This window comes from Zootoca vivipara, chromosome 6 (assembly GCF_965207765.1).
Source record: "Zootoca vivipara chromosome 6, rZooViv2.hap1.1, whole genome shotgun sequence".
NCBI classification, from domain to species: domain Eukaryota; kingdom Metazoa; phylum Chordata; class Lepidosauria; order Squamata; family Lacertidae; genus Zootoca; species Zootoca vivipara.
The window spans coordinates 48,928,059-48,947,555 of NC_142589.1; the positions used below are offsets into that span (position 1 = coordinate 48,928,059).

Below are 19,497 nucleotides of genomic sequence, written 5' to 3' on the forward strand. Positions count from 1 at the left end.
GTCTAAACGCTGGTTTCCGTGATGTTTCTCAGGAGACGGGAAGAAGGAACCTGTGAATGTCCCCGCACAGCACCCAGGAGCCCATAATAGTAGTGGAGAATATTGAGTATGCAATTAACTAGACTGGGCCACAGCACTGGACATGAAAATGCCCTTGTTTGTGTGACTGAATTGTGGAGTGGGTTGAGTGCCCCCAGTGTAGGTGTGAGTTCCTGCTGCCTTCTGCTGCTGTTTCACAAGGCAGCCCTGGGGCTGGGTAGCCACAGTGAGCAGCAGCAGTGAAAGGTTTGGGCGCCATTGTTGAGGGAGGGGATTTAGGGGGACAGTTGTCAAGATTTGGTGGTCCTGATGTGGCCATGGATAGAGAAACAACTGTACATTGAGGGTACGGATCAGAGAGATAGATGTTGGCTGGTCACTTGTCTTTTTTACAGTTGACTTGCTTTGTTCCACAAGCTGCACATTTAGGGGAAAAAACTTTTTCAAAGGGCAGAATAAAGAAACAAAGTATTTATTTTTTGAAAAAAAGAGTAACCTCCTTTGTTATCCAGGCCAGTTCTTTGTATAGGTTTGCCTGGTCTTGAGATAATTTATTTCCTTGTTCTTACTACTAATTGCTTCATTAGCAGATTCCACAGGTGCCTCAGAGCCAAGTTGTCACTAGAAGAGTTGTTTCTTTCTGTTCATTGTTAGGAAACTAAATTAATCCATGGAGCAGCCCTTACAGGGGGTGGGGGTGGGGTCTGAATATGCAGTGGAATGAGGGGCTGAATGGGCAATGACATTGCAGAGGGCAAGTAAGAGAAAAACATTTTAACATTTATTGGATTTTGCACAAAAAAGTCCATGAAAACAGAAAGCTAGCACAGCAGGTAAGAGCCTAATCATAGAGATTTCTTCCTGATGTGCTAGTTTTTAACCCGCAGGGAGCTTTCCCATTGGGGGAGCATTCTAAAATGGGAGTTCTCATTTGCTATATGAAGTGTTATATCTTACTCTGCTTCATGTATAGACCAAGCTGTTAAGCATTTCTGAACCTCCAGCTGGGATCCTACCCAAGGGACAGTGGTCAGCCTCCTTTGACTTCTTAAGGGGAAATAATGCACTTGAGTTCACAGTGATCTGCCTGCCAAGGCAAGTCAGGAACAGGTCATTGCTAGTAGAGGCAGCTCTGACTCTAAGCCATTTCTGCCAACCTAGTTGAGGAAGTACTAGCAATCTTCTGAACCTCACGCATCTGGAAGCCAGGCAGTACTGGAATTGTGTGCCACATACAGTTCTCTGCTGTTGTGCTTCTGGCTTTAGTCCACAAGTGCCTCTCCCTTGCCTCCCATTTACTACCCATACTCCCATTTCATTCTAAAACCCTTGAGCTGTAAATATAACCCTTATTTTACATTTATTTAATGAACTGAATTTCTTCAGCCCACTCCCCACAAAGAATGGAATACCAGAGCTCTTTGGTATAATATCACCTGCAGAACAGCTGGAAAGGGATGACTTTAGAAATTTCCAAGTAATGTTTCTTGGTTAATATAACTTTGACTTTTATAAACAAAGCGTTCCCAAAAAAACTGGAGGAAGCCTGGGATCAATTTTGGATGAAACAGTATCTGGAATTACTTGTGCTGGGCAGTTTTTTCATTGTTGGGAAAAAAATCCTTAATGTATGCCTTGCTGGCACCAATGTTATGTTCAAAGTTTGACTGAATTACTTAATAAAAGTTGTTTCTTCCAGTACATTTTAGCTTGATTGCATGTGATCATTTCTAAGAGCTTTTGACTATTGTCATCACAAGATCTAATTTTGCTTTTGCAATTCCATATGGGTAGAGATGTTTTGACATTATGAAAGCACCTGTACAATAAAGGTAAGAAGTAAAGTCTTAGAGGAAGGACAGCATTTTAAACTCACTCAACTCTTTATTTTTTTTATGTGAACTGAAAGGAAAGTGAAGTGGCTTGGCTCAAGTTTAAGTGGTTTTGAGTCTGCTGCCGTGTGATCTAAAAATTAATTTAGCTCAATAAGGCTGATGGCTGTTCATCAACACACACAAAAGACTGAGCAAAACTATTTCCCCTCCCTAAGTTTGCAACAACAAAATGGGAAAGAGAGAGGAAAATATTTTGAAACATCCTTCCCTGCTTATGTAGCTTATGCAGCAGGAGCCAGGATTTCTGCCAGTGGGTGGCTTGGGTTGGACTGATGTGCAGGGGTGCGGGGAAGAGAGAGAAGAAAAGGCACACCTATCTCCACTGAGAAGAAGCTCCAGCTGCAACCCTTGCATACGCACTGGGAGTAAGTCCCATTACAATCAGCTGAACTTACTTCCGAGTAAGTTCCTTTCCCAACAAGCCTTTCGAGGGAACATTTTTATCCCAGTCTGCATATGCATTGGACCTGAACTTGTTTCTTAGATAGGTATTTATGGGTGATGTTTTTATTGTTCAGTCATTTCAGGAGTGATCCATTAACAAAATAAAGACACTGAACACAGCAAGCCACCAAATTCATTACAATGCCATGTGTATGCCCTATAAAAGCGAAAGGGAAATTCCAAAGTAAAGCCCTTGTGTGAAAGTGTCATAATCAGTCCAGCTAGAAAGACACCCAAACAGGTGGCCAGATGTGACATCAGGCCAAGTGTGCTGCAGCCCTGCCCTGTAAGACCGTCAAGGGGACAGGCCGGAGCACGGACGTTGAAAGAGACTCCACCATGAGACCCTACCTGTGCCTTGGAAGGCTCCCACTGAAGCAGGAGAAGCCAGAGGGGTGCAGGTGGCCTCTGCACCAGGCTCACCCAAGCAAGAGAGCAAGCTGCCCCTTCTTGAGGAAATATGGTACTTGGGGGCTTGCCAGAGGGATGCTGTCTGCCCTGCATCCTGCTGCGAGGAGGAGGGGAGAACTTCGAATTTAGCACTTCTCCCTGTGTGCCACTTTACTACCCTCACTAAGTTTCTACATGGCTCCTGTTGCCAGTTAAATAGAGACACATGAAGGGAGCAGCCGATTTATCAGGACGGAGGGAAACAAAGAATTTCAGTTTTATTAAGGTTTCTGTAAATATTTCCCTATGACAAAATGAGAGAGTGATTGAAAGTAACCTTTTTTTATCAGCAGGTCAATGCAGCAACTGTACTTCCAGGCAAATGGCAGTGTAAACTGAAAGGGAAAAACAAATAGGCTAGCAACAGCTCAAGGAGTGGTAATGACATTCCCCCTTCAGGGTTTTGTTGTTGAACCAGCTGCCAAACACTTGGAGCTGAAGCAGAGGCACTTTTAGGGTAGCGCAACTGGTTCAGCCATGCTGCAGGGGGCGCCACAACAATGCTGTAGAACAGAGCGTGAGAGGTGGAGGGTCAGCAATTTTTAGTGTCACACAGGGTGCCACTGAAATTTGAGAGCGCAAAGTCCATCACTGGCTGAAGTGTGTGTGTGTCCAGATAGAAAGCCACCCAAACTCCTCAGGAGACACATGCTTAAAATTTAGAAATTACTCCCTCCACTGCAGGTCAGGCTTAAAGATTGACTCAGGCATGAAAAGGTTGAATGCAATTTAGTAATTGTGCACAAACATCTTCAATGGGGCACAAATCCAAGATGATTCCCTTTGCTTCAAAGGTATTCAGACTCCCTGAGAATCAGAAGTTATTCCAAAACAGTCTGTGGCGAAGCAAACCGGTCCCCCCCCCCCAAGCATCAGAACCACCTCAAAGCCTTGGAAGGGTTTTTTTTACTTCCCATTCAACTAATCTGATACATTTTGTACCTCAACGTCTGCAAAAATGGGAAATGCTAGAAAGGGTGGAGGAGTGAGGGAGAGGAGTTGGTATGCAGTTCTGTTTTGAATTGGGAAACGGTTTTACTGGAGCTATTCTTTTTTACTTACAATCGCAAATGCTGGTGGAAGGGTCACAGAAGAAACAGATCTCAAGCTGTTTCTTTGCTCTTTGTGGCTGGCTTTGGCAGCATTCAAGGGCCCTGTGGCTCCAAGAACAGCTTGAGGACCACAACTAACAGGGAGATTGTGTCTGTCCCCACTTCCTGAACCAATGTCTGCCCTCCACAGCATCTCCCCAGGAACACTGGTTAGTGGACAAGAGAGGTGTACCCAGGATAGCTTGGGCCAGGTCCTCCTGACACCCCTGGATGTGGATGGTCCAGCAGAACAACAGGCTTACTGGCCACCTCCTACACCTGTTCCACTAGCTAGTGCACGGTGGTCCAACACGCAGCCCTTGAGGCTTTTTTTGGTGGCCCTCAGTAACATTTGACACACACACCCCAGCCCTCATGCCGCCTTCCCAAAACCAGGTAAGCACGGCACTGGGCTTTGAGAAGGAGGCGTGAGGCCCCCATAGGGTAAAGGGATCCTTTAAAAAAGAAAGAAACTACAGGTTCCCCTTGCCAAAATAAAAAAAACCCTGCACCTATTTACCTGACATTTAGACTTTCAAATTTCATCCAATTCTTCTAAGAAATAAAAGTGACAGACATATGTTGATGCTGACTTTTAAAGAACACTCACAGTATAAAGTAAGCACTTAGTAAAAGTGAAATCCTAAAGCAATTTGGCAGAGTTAATATCCTTAGAATGAGCTCCTATGCCTGCAAATTTCACTCAGCTCTGCTCAAACATTAACCTGTTATCTAAGCTGACACTGTGGGTTCTGAAGCTCTCCCTTTCCCCCCCACAGCCATTCTGTTCAATCAAATTGAGGAAGTCACAAAGCAAGTAGCGAGAGCCTGGACTTTCTGGGTCAGCAGCAGTCCCTGTCCTCCACTACAAAAGGAAGCAAATCAATAGTTCACACTTACTTCAATCCATTTCAGTAACTTCTCACAAGCATGACTATCTGCTTTAAAGGGCGCCACATTCAGCAAGTCAGCCACAAACTCCTTAGCTGTGATCTCTAGGCTCTGCAAGAAATGAGGGCACACAACAACCATTTTCTAGAGCCAACTGCATAGAAGAGCAGTTAGCAGGGTTGTGAGGGAGGAGGGGAGGTGAAGGACCAGGACCAGGCAGGCAGGTATGGCTGCAGGATTCCTCTCTCTTCTGCAGAAGCCTTAGAAGAAGGGAGACATCTTGTTGGTCTCCAAATAGTCCCAGAGCTCACAGTCAAGCTGTTAAGACTAGGAAGGAGGTCTCAGCAGGTGACATGCTCTAGGCGAGCAGAGTTTGTGCCAAGAGGCCACATGGTTTCAGGATTGGCACCCAAGACCCCTATAAGCCCAAGAGCAGCCATGTTGTCTTCTTACCCACAGCCTCTGCACAAGCAGTTCGACTTTGGCAGTCATTTTCTTGGGGTCCTTCTGCCTTATGGAATCTAAGATGACATCGGTGAGAAAGCAGTGGCACTTTCGGGCATAAAAAATCTCCTCTTGTGACAATGGAAAACTCAGAAAGACAATATCTATAAGTGGGAAGAATTAGGGAGTGCCATCAACACCCATTTTCTTTGCCATACCTTCAGTGTCTCCCTCATCACCCTCTGGAGTACAAAAATGGCATCGCCTAGACTGGATCTTGGTTTGGCTTTGGGGCATTTTGTTTCTGACTTGGTGGCACCACCTCCCATGGTTCCTGCCTGGCCCTGTAACTCAGTGTAGCCAAGGAGTCACATCCTTGGTTCACCACAGGTCCAGCTAGTCACAGCACAATCCACAAGTATCCTAGTGCCACTGCAAAACTGCCTAAGGCAAGTTGGAAACGTGAGGAAGAGGGGATCATGTCAATTTTATTTCTCTCAGTTTCTCAGTTTTAAATTTGGTTCTATATACCGTATTTCTTTCTCTGTTTGTAAAAAAATAAAATAAATAAAAATTCAACAGCATTGTAGTGTGAATTTCTCCCAATGTATACATTTCCCCCTAATATTTTTGCAAAGCAATTTTCCCTACTATAAAGCATGTTTCTATGTTATTTTCATTTTTAACCAAAATATGCATTTAGGGAGCCATTTCTGATTTTTTAGTCAAATCTTTGCATGGTGCTGCTGCTGTTGTGTCCCTCCTTAAATCAAACCGCAGCCCAGTCATGTGTTACGGGAATGGTTCCAAGAGTGGTAGCTTCTTGCCAAAATACACAGTAATTTCTCATTTTGCGGGGAGAAATAATGAAGATTTTGGGTACAGAATCGGGGGTTCTATTTTTTGAGGACGGAGTCCCACCCCCCCCCCACCCCGCCCTTCAGAGCAAAAGCAGGTGAGATATAAGGAAGGGGCAGCGCTGAATATAACTCCTTCCCGTGCCCAGTACCTTTGGCCATGGGGTGTGCTAGGCCACTGGCTACTTTCATGTCCTCCAGGTGTGTGCTGTAGAGAATGCTGCTTTCATGAGATGAGCAGGAACCATCACAAGCCACAATCGGAGGATGCTCCACTTTAAGAATCAAGCCAGTGTCCCCATGGGGCTCATCCATGATAGCACTGCTGCTTTGTTCAGGGAATGTCCCTGGGCAAAAATGGGTAAAAATGGTTAACATGACATATGTATTGGCATATAAAGAGTTATCAGATGTTGCATCCTGACTTGCAACTACCAATGACAATTTAGGAAGTCATATTAGACATGGAATTCAAAGAGGCACCATTCTGTGGCCAGTTATTACACCCCATGTATGCCACAGCATGTGCACACCTGTTTCACATTCTCTCTTATTCACTTTTCCCCAAATTAAAAAGTGCCAAGTGTTGTAACCCTTTTCTTAGGACAGTTGCTCCATCCCTTTTACCTTTTTGGTACCTTTCCCAGTGCTTCAATATACTTTTTGAGGTGTGACCAGAACTATACACACTAAACCCATGGTGGTTTCACCATGAAATTGTACATTGACATTGCGTCGTTTGGTAGTTTTATTCTCAATCCCTTTCCTTATCATGTCTAACATGGAATTTGCCTTTTTTCTACAGCTGCTATACACTGAATCAACACCATCAAGCTATCCACTACAATCTCAAGGTCTCATTCTTCATAAGTCACTCCCAGTTTTGGTTCTATTTGAGTATAAGTGAAATTAAGGTGGGGGTGTTGATCCCACATGCATCAATTTGCACTAGTTTTTAATTTCATTTGCCATTTTACTGCCCATTCACTCAGTTTTGAGGTTAGGCTAAGCTTATTTATGAATTGGTTTCCTTTTACAGCTCCTCTCAATCCTCTTCTAGTCTAACACTTTGAACAATTTGGTATCATCAGCAAACTTGGCAACCTCACTGTTCATTCCTAACTCTAGAGTGAACAAAGTAAAACACACAACCCCCAATCACAATCCTTGGTGGACCCCATTTTCTACATCCCTCCATTGGGAGACCTATCCATTTAGTCCTCCTCTCAGCTTCCTATTTCTTCTTAACGAAAGCTCATACCAGTAACAAACTTAGTTGGTCTCTGCTACTGGAAGGAATTTGTTTTTTTTAAAAATTGACTACGGCAGACCAACACAGCTACCTACCTGTAACTATTTCTTAACTAGTTACAGGTAGGTAGCCGTGTTGGTCTGAGTCGAAGCAAAATAAAAAAATTCCTTCAGTAGCACCTTAAAGACCAACTAAGTTTATATTTTGGTATGAGCTTTCGTGTGCATGCACACTTCTTCAGATACACTAGAAACAGAAGTGTCAGACCCTATATATATATATAGGGTCTGACACTTCTGTTTCTAGTGTATCTGAAGAAGTGTGCATGCACACGAAAGCTCATACCAAAATATAAACTTAGTTGGTCTTTAAGGTGCTACTGAAGGAATTTTTTTATTTTATTTCTTAACTAGTTACTGATCCATAAGAGGACCTCTCTTTGGGAACAGCTGACGAGAGACCATCTTGCCTCCCATAGCGGCCCAGCATAGAGGCACTATGAAGGGTACCACATGATGTGGTTCATAGGGAACTCAGTGTGTCTGCACCTTGGCCTGGAGCTCCTTTCCTATTCATATTAAGCAGGCATCATCAATAGTTTTTTTCAATTGCCTACTTAAGGCACACCTGTTCACACAGGCCTTTGTTTATGCTTCACCATCCAACTCTTGACTCTTTTGATACTGTTTGATGGGTGTGTTACGTTCTTCATTGTGTGTGATAAAATAAATAAATATGAAGCTATTCAGATATGAATAGCCCCGTCCTGAACAATTCAAGCAACTTTTCACGGCAAAGTATCAGCTAAATAAGCCCTCTATGGCAACCGTGGAGTTTGCATGAACTTGCAGAACCCAAGAGGCTGAGAACAAGCAGAAGAACAACTGACAAAATAGCTAACCTTCCTCTTTCTGCATACAAACACTAGTGACTTAATCCCTTAAAGATTTGTGCAACCTGTTCATGCAATTAAAGAACAGACCCTGCCCAAATGGGCTTTCTAAACAGCAACATTACAGAGGAAGCTGACTTGCAGCTTCTACCTCTAATTGTTCAACACAGAGCAACAATCATGAAGATTTTCCCCTTAGATGCTCCTTGCAGGAGAAGTTAATCACTGTTTTCCTCTTTCATTTTTTCTTTTCATAGCACTGATTTCTGACACTTGTACTCCAGACTTCATCCAGCCTGCTTCATCAAACACAGTTCTTCAGTACCAGGGAGTGGTCTCCACAGTGCCAAAGAGGACCTTTTGGAACAATTGTGTCAAATTGTGTCCCACTGTTCCACAACGAAACCAGAGCCTCAACAGGATCACTTGCTAGTCTATCCAGTGAAAAATCCCCTAAAGCCATCAGCCTTCATGGGTGGACCAGCAGAGGTCCCCCACCACTGAAGACAGGAGTAATCATTGCAAGACCAAACTTCACTAGGAAGTGGCCTGATCACGACAATGAGATAATATCTACTCCACCTGCTTCTACACCAACCCCTCTCCATCACAATAAAGAGGTGATTGATCACTAACACCACATCTCTGCTGAACAAGAAGCCATCAGGTTCTAGGCAGAAGGGGCAAGGAGAAAGAAAAGGACCCAGCAACCCCTACTGGGGGGGGGGAGAGGAGGGCACTCCTTGTTCCTGACATCCTCAGAGAGAGCTAATTTAGAAGCAGCAAATTCAGGTGTTCACTTACCTTTCTCTCTCTCTTTCTGGCCACTCAGTTCCTTGGCTGCAACATTTTCAGCCACTGAAGAAACCTCCTCAGAAATGCTTTGTCTTCCAATCTTGACAAGCCACGCCTCAGAAGCTGGGATGCCTAGCAGGCACTGCCCAGCTTTCGGCAGCTGCCCATTACTTGTGAGCTCAGGACTGTTGACCCCAAAGCAAGTGGCTGGTGGGAAATTGCAAGGCACCCTCCTTTCAGGATCTTCAGCCACTTTGACACCATTGGATGTTGCCACCTGCTGGGTTTCACTGCGCCGATAGTTTGCCATATCCCATCCCTGCACTAGGGAAATGAGCTTCTGGATGGGAGTGTCTCTGTTTTCAGGTTTTTTGGTTAAATTGCCTTTTGCTCCTCTTTTCCTTTCAGGCTGTCTGAAACAGCAGGAACTGTCCCACCCATCTGTGGACTGGCTATATCCTTCCCAATTATTTCTTCGCTTTGATCCCTTGGTTGGGGAAATGTGGGGGGACTTTTCATTCACTCTGTCTCTTTCTTCCAGGTCTTGTGTATTTCTAGATAAATTCCAGCTATTGGCACATTGGTCTAAATCCACAGCAATATAGGAGTGCTAAAAAAGAAAAGAAAAGGGAAATTTTCCATTAAAATTCTAAGACAGAGTATAATTTGGCAGTGTCAATGTATCCTGTTTTCCAACTGCTTTAATATTAGAGTTCCCTTAGAAGCAACATAACAGGATTCTGTTATAATTTTATGAGGTGTGGCAGCTGCTTTTGTATCTTTGGAGGGTGAATAATAAATTGGGCTCTTTGAGAAATGCTGAGGATTACAGAGCCTTCCAGAAATGATTGGGAGAAAGTTAAGACAGTTAAACATTAGAGGTTTGTAAGGTAGACTCATTCTAAACCACAGGGATGACTGCCAACTTGGACAGCCTTAAAAGAGGGTTAGGGGTTAGACAAATTCATGGAGGATAAGGCTATCAATGGCTACTAGCCACAATCACCATGCTCTGCCTCTATGGATGGAAGCAGGTTTGTTTCTGAATGCCAGTTACTAGAAACCATTGGAGGGGTGAGTGCTCTTGTACTTGGGTCCTGCTTGTGGGTTTCTTACAGGCATCTGGTTGGCCACTGTGGGAGCAGGATGCTGGACCAGATGGGTCAGTGGCCGCATCCAGCAGGCTCTTCTTATTTTCCTATTGATAACATTGAGTGAAGAATAACCTTACATTTTGAGGCTCTTCACCAGATTCTTGTTCTTTCTCTGGCACTGCAATCTCAAGACTTCTAAATGGAAAAGCTGCTCTTTGAGCTTCCTGTTGTTGCACCCACAACCTGTAAATAAAACATTTCACATTACAAGAATCATCTGTGAAGTCAGCCATGGCTCTGGCGGTAGTGCGCCTGCCTCCATATTTAAGAATATTGCCTGCATCTTCAAAATGTATTAAGATGCAGACACTGAAAAAATGGAGGGGGAAGAGGAGTTGGTTGTATCAGTTCCTGGAAAAATGAGACCTTGATAACTTAGTAGATAGTTTGATGAAGATGTTGACCTAGTGTGCTTCAGTTGTGAAAAGGATGTATTCCATGCTAGGAATAATCAGGAAAGGACTTGGAAATAAAAGTGCTGATATTATAATGCCATTATGTAAATCTATGGTGCAACTGCATTTGGAATACTGTGTACCGTTCTAGTGACTTCACCTCAAAAAGGTTTTTGCAAAGTTGAGAAAGGGGTACAGCATTACTCCCCTATGAGGCAAGGTTGTAATGTTTAGGACTTTTTAGTTTAGAAAAAAGGTGAGTAAGAGGCAACATAATAGAAGTTTATAAAATTAGGCATGCCATGAAAGTATTGTGTCAATACTGTGTATTTTTAGCAGTATTTGTTTTAATTTGTACTGTGAGCTGCCTTGGGTCCTATACTGCAAAAAGGTGGAATATGAATTACATAGATCAAGAAATCTCTCCTCCGAAACCTCCTCATTGTACTGATGCCTTCTCATTCTTAAAAGCAGGGTTTTTGTGTGGATGACAGTGCTGATGCCCACAAACAGCCCTTTCAGGCACAAAGGACAACGAGGTTGGTGGGGGGGGGGGGGTTGGATAAAATACTGTTTCCTACCAAACTCCCCACCCCACCCCTGCTTAAAACTGCCTCCCAGCTGTTTACTACAAAGAGGGCATTCAGGGACAAACAACTACAGGGGAGGGGCTTTCCTTCCTCTCTCTCTCTGGCAGCCATTTTGCATTTTCGTGGTCTGTACAAAATGACAGCTTGTAAATGTGCTTTGGATTTCTGTAATTCTGGCCTGTTGTCCACCCAGAGGGAGTTCTCCTGCCCCCTAAGAACATCACTGGTTGATACGTGATGTTTTTTAAGATAAAGGAGAAAGAAACTGAGGATACCTGTATGTGTCATATTGATGAAGAGCCTCCACAAGAGAAGGGATCTGATACGCGGCCACTTCCTGGCACAGCAGAGACCATTCTCTGACAATTAGAAACAAAACTCAAGGCTTGTTTATGCAAATCAAGTGCGCAGAGAGTCCCTGTCAAACTTTGTAAAAACGTTCTTGGCAATAAACAAGACTGTGCAACTCAAATACAGGTGCTCTAAAAAGCGTGTTGAAGCTCATGTCTCATCTTAACATACCCGGGTGGCACATGTCCCCTCAAGAGCTAACAGGTTGCTCCTCCTTACACGCTGCTGCAACACTCACATCAAATCTTGGGTGTGAGTCAAAATGGAACACTGGCAATTTACTGTGAAAGTCCACACAGGCCCAGTGTGTTGTTGTATCTTCCACCCAGTACCCAGATCAGGCAGGATCACATGATACAGCAGAAAAGACTTGAGCAAACAGAGGAGGCTCCACCCCAGTTCCTTTGTAGTGCCAAGCTGGAAGCAGAGTAGATGGAAACTGGTACCTCCACAGGACAGCACTGCATGTATCCCTCACACAGCACCAGAATATGGACTTTTATGGGAAGTAGCCAGCATTCCACTCTCTGTCTAACAGGAAGGATGCATCCAGATGGGACATGCAAAGGCCAGTTTCCCTTGATGGGTGGCACTGAATGGTGGCTGTGAGTTTAAAATTGCTGGAGGACTTGCTGCAGCCCCTCCAGCCAAAGACCACTTCTGCTGAAGCATAAACTTCCAATTGACAAAGCCCACGTGGCTGTCCTGCATTGGTGGAGAAGGCTGCCATAATCATGAGCTGAGCATGTTAGGAACACAGGAAATGGCAACCATTTAACTTACTTAAATTCAGAAGGCAAGAAGAGTTTGCCAAATCTAAGGAAGTTGAGGATGTGTCGAAAAATTTGTCCATCTCCATGGATGAGGAGAGCCTGACCATAAGTAATCCAATACACCTTTTTGCTATTTGACAGCAGCTCTGGAAACTGGCAAAAAACAAAACCAATGCCATAAAGAAGAACAGAAGCACAACCTGTTTGAAAGAGAAAGCAGTCCTCTTTTGCCCACACTCACCCACAATGAAATAACCCTTACAACTTTTCTACTCCACAAGGAAACTGTATTATTATAGGTTCTGGGTGCCAGAGTTTGTGGGCGAAAGCCACTCATAACGCTTGGATTTAGGAAAAGTTATAATTACTGTAATCAAAGTTTGATTAAACCGGGTCAAACACAGGAAACCCTGGATTTAGTTAGGCTAATGAGCCAGGCTGAGCCATTAATCCATTAAGAAGGCCAATAACAGAGACACTCTGGGCCAGACAGAAAATGGTGAAAGCCTCTCCTTGAGGTGAGATATAGCAGAGACAAAAGTCCAGAGTTTCAAGAGGGAGGGGCAGAATTGCTGTGAGCAATGAGGCAAGTGAACAGGAAGAGTGTCCCTTTTGCAAGCTGAGGCAGCAGGGGTGGGTAGGCTAGACTAGAGCATGAGGCAAGCAGTCCGTTTTATGCTGCAGAGAAGGTCAGACAGGATGTTGGAGTCTTGGAATACAAGGCTGCAGCAATGGGAAGAACAGGAACTTCTTGGGATATGAATGTTCTGTGCTCTCTCTGTCTAGACACAGGTTGTATATATGTGTAATTAAACCATGTACAGTAGTACCTCTAGTTACAAACTTAATTCGTTCTGGAGGTCTGTTCTTAACCCTAAACTGTTCTTAACTAGAGGCATGTTTTCGCTAATGGTGCCTATTGCTGCCGCTGCGCTGCTGACACACGATTTCCGTTCTAATCCTGGGTCAAAGTTCTCAACTCGAGGTACCTCTTCCAGGTTAGTGGAGTTTGTAACCTGAGGCATTTGTAACTCAAGGTACCACAGTATCATAAAGACACTACAGACTCCGCTGTGCCTCATTGTCCCAAAAAGGAACACAGACCGGTAAGTGTGCCTGCAACCCCTGGAATCTCACGCCACTAGTGGAGATTGGGGTGGTATGTAACAGTTTTGTAGCTACTGGATCAGGGTATTCAATTAAAAGAACTGGCTTGCATAACATGTGGATCACAGGGCAACAATCCCATCTCACATACAATGAGGCTATTTCTATACAGTGGTACCTCTGGTTACGAACTTAATTCATTCCAGAGGTCCATTCTTAACCTGAAACCATTCTTAACCTGAGATACCACTTTAGCTAATGGGGCCTCCCGCTGCTGACGCACCACCGCCACACGAGTTCTGTTCTCATCCTGGGGCAAAATTCTTAACCCAAGGTACTACTTCCGGGTTAGCTGAGTCTGTAACCCGAAGTGTTTGTAACCCAAGGTGTTTGTAACCCAAGGTACCACTGAAGCTGTGTGAATTACCTTCAGTTTGTATGCTAGTCTGTAACACTATTATCAAGTATGCCTGCAAAGTCCCAGGTTCAATCTCCAGCATATCCAGTTAAGGAGTATTTGTATGCCATGAAGCTCCCTTCCTTATAGCCTTCTCTGGCTGTCTCTCCAGGACTATCTCAGGCAGAGAAGAGTCTTCTCTCATAAACAGTTAATTAACCCTTTAAACTGAAGATGGTGGAGACTAAACCTGAAGTACTGGAAAGCTGCTGGGAAAGTAAAGAGCACCAAGCCAAGCAGGCCAATGATCTGACTCGGGATAAGGCAGCTTCAGGTGTTAAAAGATTCCTGCCCATAGAAAGCAAGTGTGTGACAAGGTGAGCTCCGAACCTTTCATGCCAAAATGCTAGCAGAAATGAAGTTTAGTGCCACCCCCCCCCCCAAGTATGCTGATATAGTTCAGTGTAAGCACCTCAATGCTTTTAGGAAATTGGCCTGAAGATTCAGACTATCAAAAGGCAAGAAAGGCAATGTAACACGTTCTTAAGAACTGTACCTTCAGTAATGTTTGCAAGTAAGTTGCGTACCAGTGACTTCCTACATACACTTTGACAATATGATGGAGTGAAAAGACTGTTAGTCCTGCTGCCCAGCCTGCATGTGAAAGAGAAACAGAATGCAATTTTAAAGGCATTGCTGCTTTTGTCAGTGTGGTGAACACCCTTGATCCACAAAATCCCTCCCTATTGCAAGCTCATATACAAATGTTTTGCCCATGCAAGGAGCAGCAGATAATCTACCGAACTTGAAAAGCAATGAGAAAATCACTCCTACTCTTCTTTTTCTCCCCTCCATTTGCCCTTAGAGCAGGGCAGTTTTCAGCTGGCCCGTGGGGAATGACAGCCATACCAGCCTACAGCTCAGCATTCATGCACATATTGTCAATTATTCAACAGAATGTCATTTTTTGCTCACTTCTATTAATGCTTACAAAGACTCATTTGCAGTGGAAGGTCAAAATTTGTTCTAGTCTTACTTCAGTACACTGTGGCAGAACATTTATAACTAGAGTGGGGATTGAGATCTAGCCAGTGGCCCTGATCCCCAATTCTACCACTGTGGGCCAATTTTGACAGCAGTAAATCACCTAACATTAGGTGTCTGGCACCTGGCAAAGTTCAAAGGAGGTCACTGTAACCACCAATCAGCTGTGAGAATACATTCAGAAGGGCTTGCTGTAACCACTGATAAGTAGTTACAGGGAGCCTCTTTGAACAAAATCCAAATGGAACATTTTTTCCTCTGCTTGTGGGCTTCCTAGAAGCACCTACTTGCTCACTGCGAGAAAAAGATACAAGATTAGATGCGTCTTTGGTCTGATCCAGCAGGGTTATTATGTGTAGAAAGTTGCTGCGTATATATGCACAATAAGGTAAAGATAAAGGGGCCCCTGACCATCAGGTCCAGTTGTGTCCGACTCTTGGGTTGCGGCGCTCATCTCGCTCTATAGGCCGAGGGAGCCGGCGTTTGTTCGCAGACAGCTTCCGGGTCATGTGGCCAGCATAACAAAGCTGCTTCTGGCGAACCAGAGCAGCACACGGAAACGCCGTTTACCTTCCCGCCGGAGCGGTCCCTATTTATCTACTTGCACTTTGATGTGCTTTCGAACTGCTAGGTGGGAAGGAGCTGGGACCAAGCAACAGGAGCTCACCCCGTTGCAGGGATTTGAACTGCCAACCTTCTGATCAGCAAGCCCTAGACTCTGTGGTTTAACCCACAGCGCCACCTGGGTCCCTATATGCACAATAACTTCAGTTTAATCGCCACAGTTGCTAGCTATTTTTCTCCAACATCACTTACAGACAGTCCACTAAAGTCCTTACTTATGTTGCTGTTTTTTGCAGATTATCTGAGGTTACTTGTACACTACAATAATCATATTATGTTGAAGTGTGCACCTTCTTGGATATAATGCATATTGCTCAGAGAATGTATAATAACTCTCAAGATATGCACAAACTATGCAGTGTACACAATTCTGCTAAAATATGCACTTTCTTTGATGTGTCTTGGAGGTTATGAATGTCACCTGGAGAATGTGCAAAATGCTGACAAGATACACATGTTCCCCCGAGGCCTCTTGGAGAATATGCAGTGGTTTATTTTTAAGCATTGGGGTGTGCCTGAACACACCTGGCACACTCTCTTCACATCCCTACAGTTACCTGCAGTTATATACTTTTGTGTGGAATTCTGATTGTGCTGCTATAACTGTAAATCAGAGTATTATGGACATAAAATGCAATGATATTCCTTATAAAGTCCTTTGCAATGTTAGTGACAATAAACACATTGTGGGGAATGACTACGTATTTTATAACAACCATTGGTTCAAACTTAAAGTTTCATATTCTGCTCTTTTAAAACTTCAATATTCCATGTTGTTCATTACTAAAAAGACATTGTTCCCTCCCTTAAAACTCAATAAAAAGGGTCAAAATAGTAACAGCTGACTTACCTTTTCCCATGGTTTCTAAAGGTGCCTTTTGTTTTAGAAAAGTTTTCAAGGCATCCTTCATTGGCTCATATATGATATCCATTTGATCCAAATAGGCACAGAGTTCAGGAAGCTCAGACATCTTCCGTATAAGTGGGAGTCTGCAAGTGCCTAACCAATTCCTTTGGATAAAAAGGGGAATAGACTTACAAGAAATTACCTTATCTATTTTTGCATTTTTTTAAAAAAAGATATCCATGTGGTTTCTTTGCTACTATTTTGGCTACACATGGATTCTCTCCGCCGCCACCCCACCTCCCAATTTTATTTAAATCATATTCATTACACACATAGCTGCCAAGTTATCCCTTTTTTACAGGGATTTTCCCTTATGCTGAATAGGCTTCCTCGCGAGAAAAGCGAAAACTTGGCAGCTATGATTACACAACTAAGAGAAACTTCAGCCTAAAACCTTAAATTGCAATTGTGCACCTAAAGAACAGTAATTAAGGCTGGTGGAAAGCAAACATGGTCAAGAATCATATAAATTAACCATCAAAGTACACAAAAGTAAAACCAAATAGGTGTATGGTTGAATGTATTAAGATCAAAGCATTTCCCTACATATTTTGAAGCCACCAATGATTTCCTTTTTTCCCCTAGAAGCACAGCAATTGCTCAAAGACCCAGTCATGCTCTTTTCAACTGAGAAGCTCCTCTCTTTTGAGTTTGAGCATAGTGCAAGGTCAATTATCCCACCTCACCCCAGTGGTCTTAGGCACACTGACATTTATCTGAGTCTAATGAATCTGATTTCACAGCTAATTGGTTCTGCTTTGGTGCAAAAAGACATACATGACATGTTGAAAGAGAACACCATTCCCTGATATATAGAGCTTGTTCCCATCCAGGGTACTCTCCATGTGAAGCTGCCCCAGAGCAGAGTCAGGATATTTGACCAAGAGACCAAGCGCCATTGGGAACAAAGGGAGACTTGCTGCTTCCTGAACAGCTTGCGGCTTCTTCATGGTGCTTTTCACAACACCTTGAAGGTCAGCTGTTCCCTCTGAGTGGATTCCTAAAAGGGAAATGTACAAATGAGAAACAATTAAGAATCCTGATTATATTTTATACCTCTCTTGACTTTCTAATTCAGTGAAAGTCCCATGGCCCAATCCCCATTTTATTTTGAAATCTATTAATACAGAGATGAGTTACACTGAAAGATACAATTAAGAACCACACCAGGGTTCCTCCTGTAGGTCTTCACTGCTTCTGTGACTTCGGGGATCCCCAATGCCTCAGCCTCAGCCTCCAGAGCATCCAGGTTGGAGAAGTTGTCGGGCAAAAGCATCTTCTCTGAGCGAAGAAAATTAGCTAGAAATTATAAAATGAAAAACACAGAGATAAGCCCAGAGTGTAGCAAGACCTCAACCCTATTCTCTGAACCTGCTCCCATAGGTACTAGCATAACACAGTGCCACCCACCCCCAGTTCATAGAGTTGGTCCAGGAGGATACTGTGATCAACGATAATTGAAAGCCGCTGAAAGTTCTAGCAAAAGCAACAGGGGTGCACTCCCATCCCCCACTCTCTTGAAGGTTACCCATCAGGGCACCAAGACCAAAACCAGACCTGAACCCACTTCCTACTCCCATATTCCACTTGCCGCAACCCTTCAAACATGACCTGTGGTTCTGATACTGCCTCTGTAGCATATTAGTAGTAGAAAGGGTGTTATAATGATTTTAAAAATGAAATAGAAGGAAACATTTATTTGGTGCCTCCTCCTCCTGCTGTCTTCCCCAAGGAAAAGGCTTACCTATGAAGCGAAACTCACTGCTTTCACATTCTATCAGCACAGCATTGTCAGACAGCCACAACAAGTTGTCATCATTGACCAAGGAAGGATATTTTTCAACCATGTCTAGTGGCACAAAGCAGTAATGCACTTCTTCATCAGTATCCAGCAATGGAGTGTCCATTAGTCCTAGGGGAACTTTCTCATGTAATCCTAATAGGGAGAAAAAGTGAATGTCAGCAAGGTGCTAGGAAGACCAGAGACAGCAGATAAAGGACTAGAAATCTGAATCCAGAGCCTGGGGTTACACACACCATACACTGAAAGCACATGGCTTCCCCCAAAGAATCCTAGGAATTGGAGGTTACCCTTCATGGAGCTAAAATTCTCAGCACCCTTTAAGAAACTAGTTTCCAGGATTCTTTGGGGGAAGCAATGTGCTTTCAGTGTTTGATGTGAGTGTGACCCCAGTCTATACATGGCATCCCATGCAAATGGCACCAGCTGTTGCTGCTGATAATCACTAGGAATCCCAGCAGGCTAGGAAGAAAGCCTAACCTTTTTCCTTGCTGTAGATCTGTGGGGAAATCCTCATCTGAAGCTGTTATTTGTAACTGAGAAGAAATTATCCACTGGTGCAAGCAGGGGAGCAAAAATTCCAACTGCTAAGATCAAGCTCATGATAATCTGTGCTGGCTAATGATATTTGCATTTTTTTTTCTAGACCCGGCAAATAAAACAGAAAGAAATAGTTGACCTCACATGGTTGTTGATCTTCAGCAAGCTTTGGGATTATCTATGCCAAAAGATTAGCCTGGGTCATTGTAAAATAAATAAATAAATAAATAAATAAATAAATAAATAAATAAATAAATAAATACACCATTTGATTTAAACAAAACCCACAATACAGTTTACAAATCTGAAGTATATTTAATGGGTATAAACTCAATAAAGGGAAAAGTGAAATCTTAGGAAATGTGATAAAGGAATTAAAAATAAAGGGAAATAAAGCTCTGGCACCTCTCAGGGGGGCACCATTGCCATTCTTTGAGAACAAGGCAGAAGTTAATGGTGAGCTCCGGCACCTCTTTTTCTAGAAAAATAGCACTGGTTATTATAATCTCATTCATATATATAAAATCACACACATTTTCTCTCTCCTTTCTTATTACATAGGGCAGGCATCCCCAAACTTTGGCCCTCCAGATGTTTTGGACTACAATTCCCATCATCCCTGACCACTGGTCCTGTTAGCTAGGGATCATGGGAGTTGTAGGCCAAAACATCTGGAGGGCTGCAGTTTGGGGATGCCTGACATAGGGGTATTTTGGGCTTTATAAAATCTTTGTTGGTTGTGGTATTGAGTAGTAGTAGTAGTA

General features: G+C 43.5%; 2 protein-coding genes across 5 annotated transcripts in view; one reads left to right on the forward strand and one right to left on the reverse strand.

Moving 5' to 3' along the window:
• PLEKHG4 (pleckstrin homology and RhoGEF domain containing G4) overlaps window positions 1-1,742 on the forward strand; it is a 48,580-nt gene extending 46,838 nt beyond the window's left edge. The window contains exon 23 of the mRNA XM_035118318.3: window positions 1-1,742. Coding sequence (XP_034974209.3) covers window positions 1-6 — 6 coding nt within the window. The 3' untranslated portion in view covers window positions 7-1,742.
• KCTD19 (potassium channel tetramerization domain containing 19) overlaps window positions 495-19,497 on the reverse strand; it is a 24,778-nt gene continuing 5,775 nt past the window's right edge. For 3 of the 4 annotated variants that reach the window (XM_088672071.1, XM_088672072.1, XM_088672073.1), the window contains 14 exons: window positions 18,137-18,328; window positions 17,560-17,691; window positions 17,170-17,392; window positions 16,336-16,496; window positions 14,374-14,471; window positions 12,324-12,466; window positions 11,465-11,548; window positions 10,282-10,387; window positions 9,060-9,660; window positions 6,264-6,458; window positions 5,264-5,418; window positions 4,820-4,921; window positions 3,106-3,163; window positions 495-1,858 (listed from right to left, as the gene is read on the reverse strand). In XM_088672071.1, coding sequence (XP_088528197.1) covers window positions 1,770-1,858; window positions 3,106-3,163; window positions 4,820-4,921; window positions 5,264-5,418; window positions 6,264-6,458; window positions 9,060-9,660; window positions 10,282-10,387; window positions 11,465-11,548; window positions 12,324-12,466; window positions 14,374-14,471; window positions 16,336-16,496; window positions 17,170-17,392; window positions 17,560-17,691; window positions 18,137-18,328 — 2,339 coding nt within the window. In that variant the 3' untranslated portion in view covers window positions 495-1,769. Of the gene's footprint in view, window positions 1,859-3,029; window positions 3,164-4,819; window positions 4,922-5,263; window positions 5,419-6,263; window positions 6,459-9,059; window positions 9,661-10,281; window positions 10,388-11,464; window positions 11,549-12,323; window positions 12,467-14,373; window positions 14,472-16,335; window positions 16,497-17,169; window positions 17,393-17,559; window positions 17,692-18,136; window positions 18,329-19,497 lie in introns of those variants that run through there. The other variant, XM_088672074.1, reaches the window with a different exon arrangement.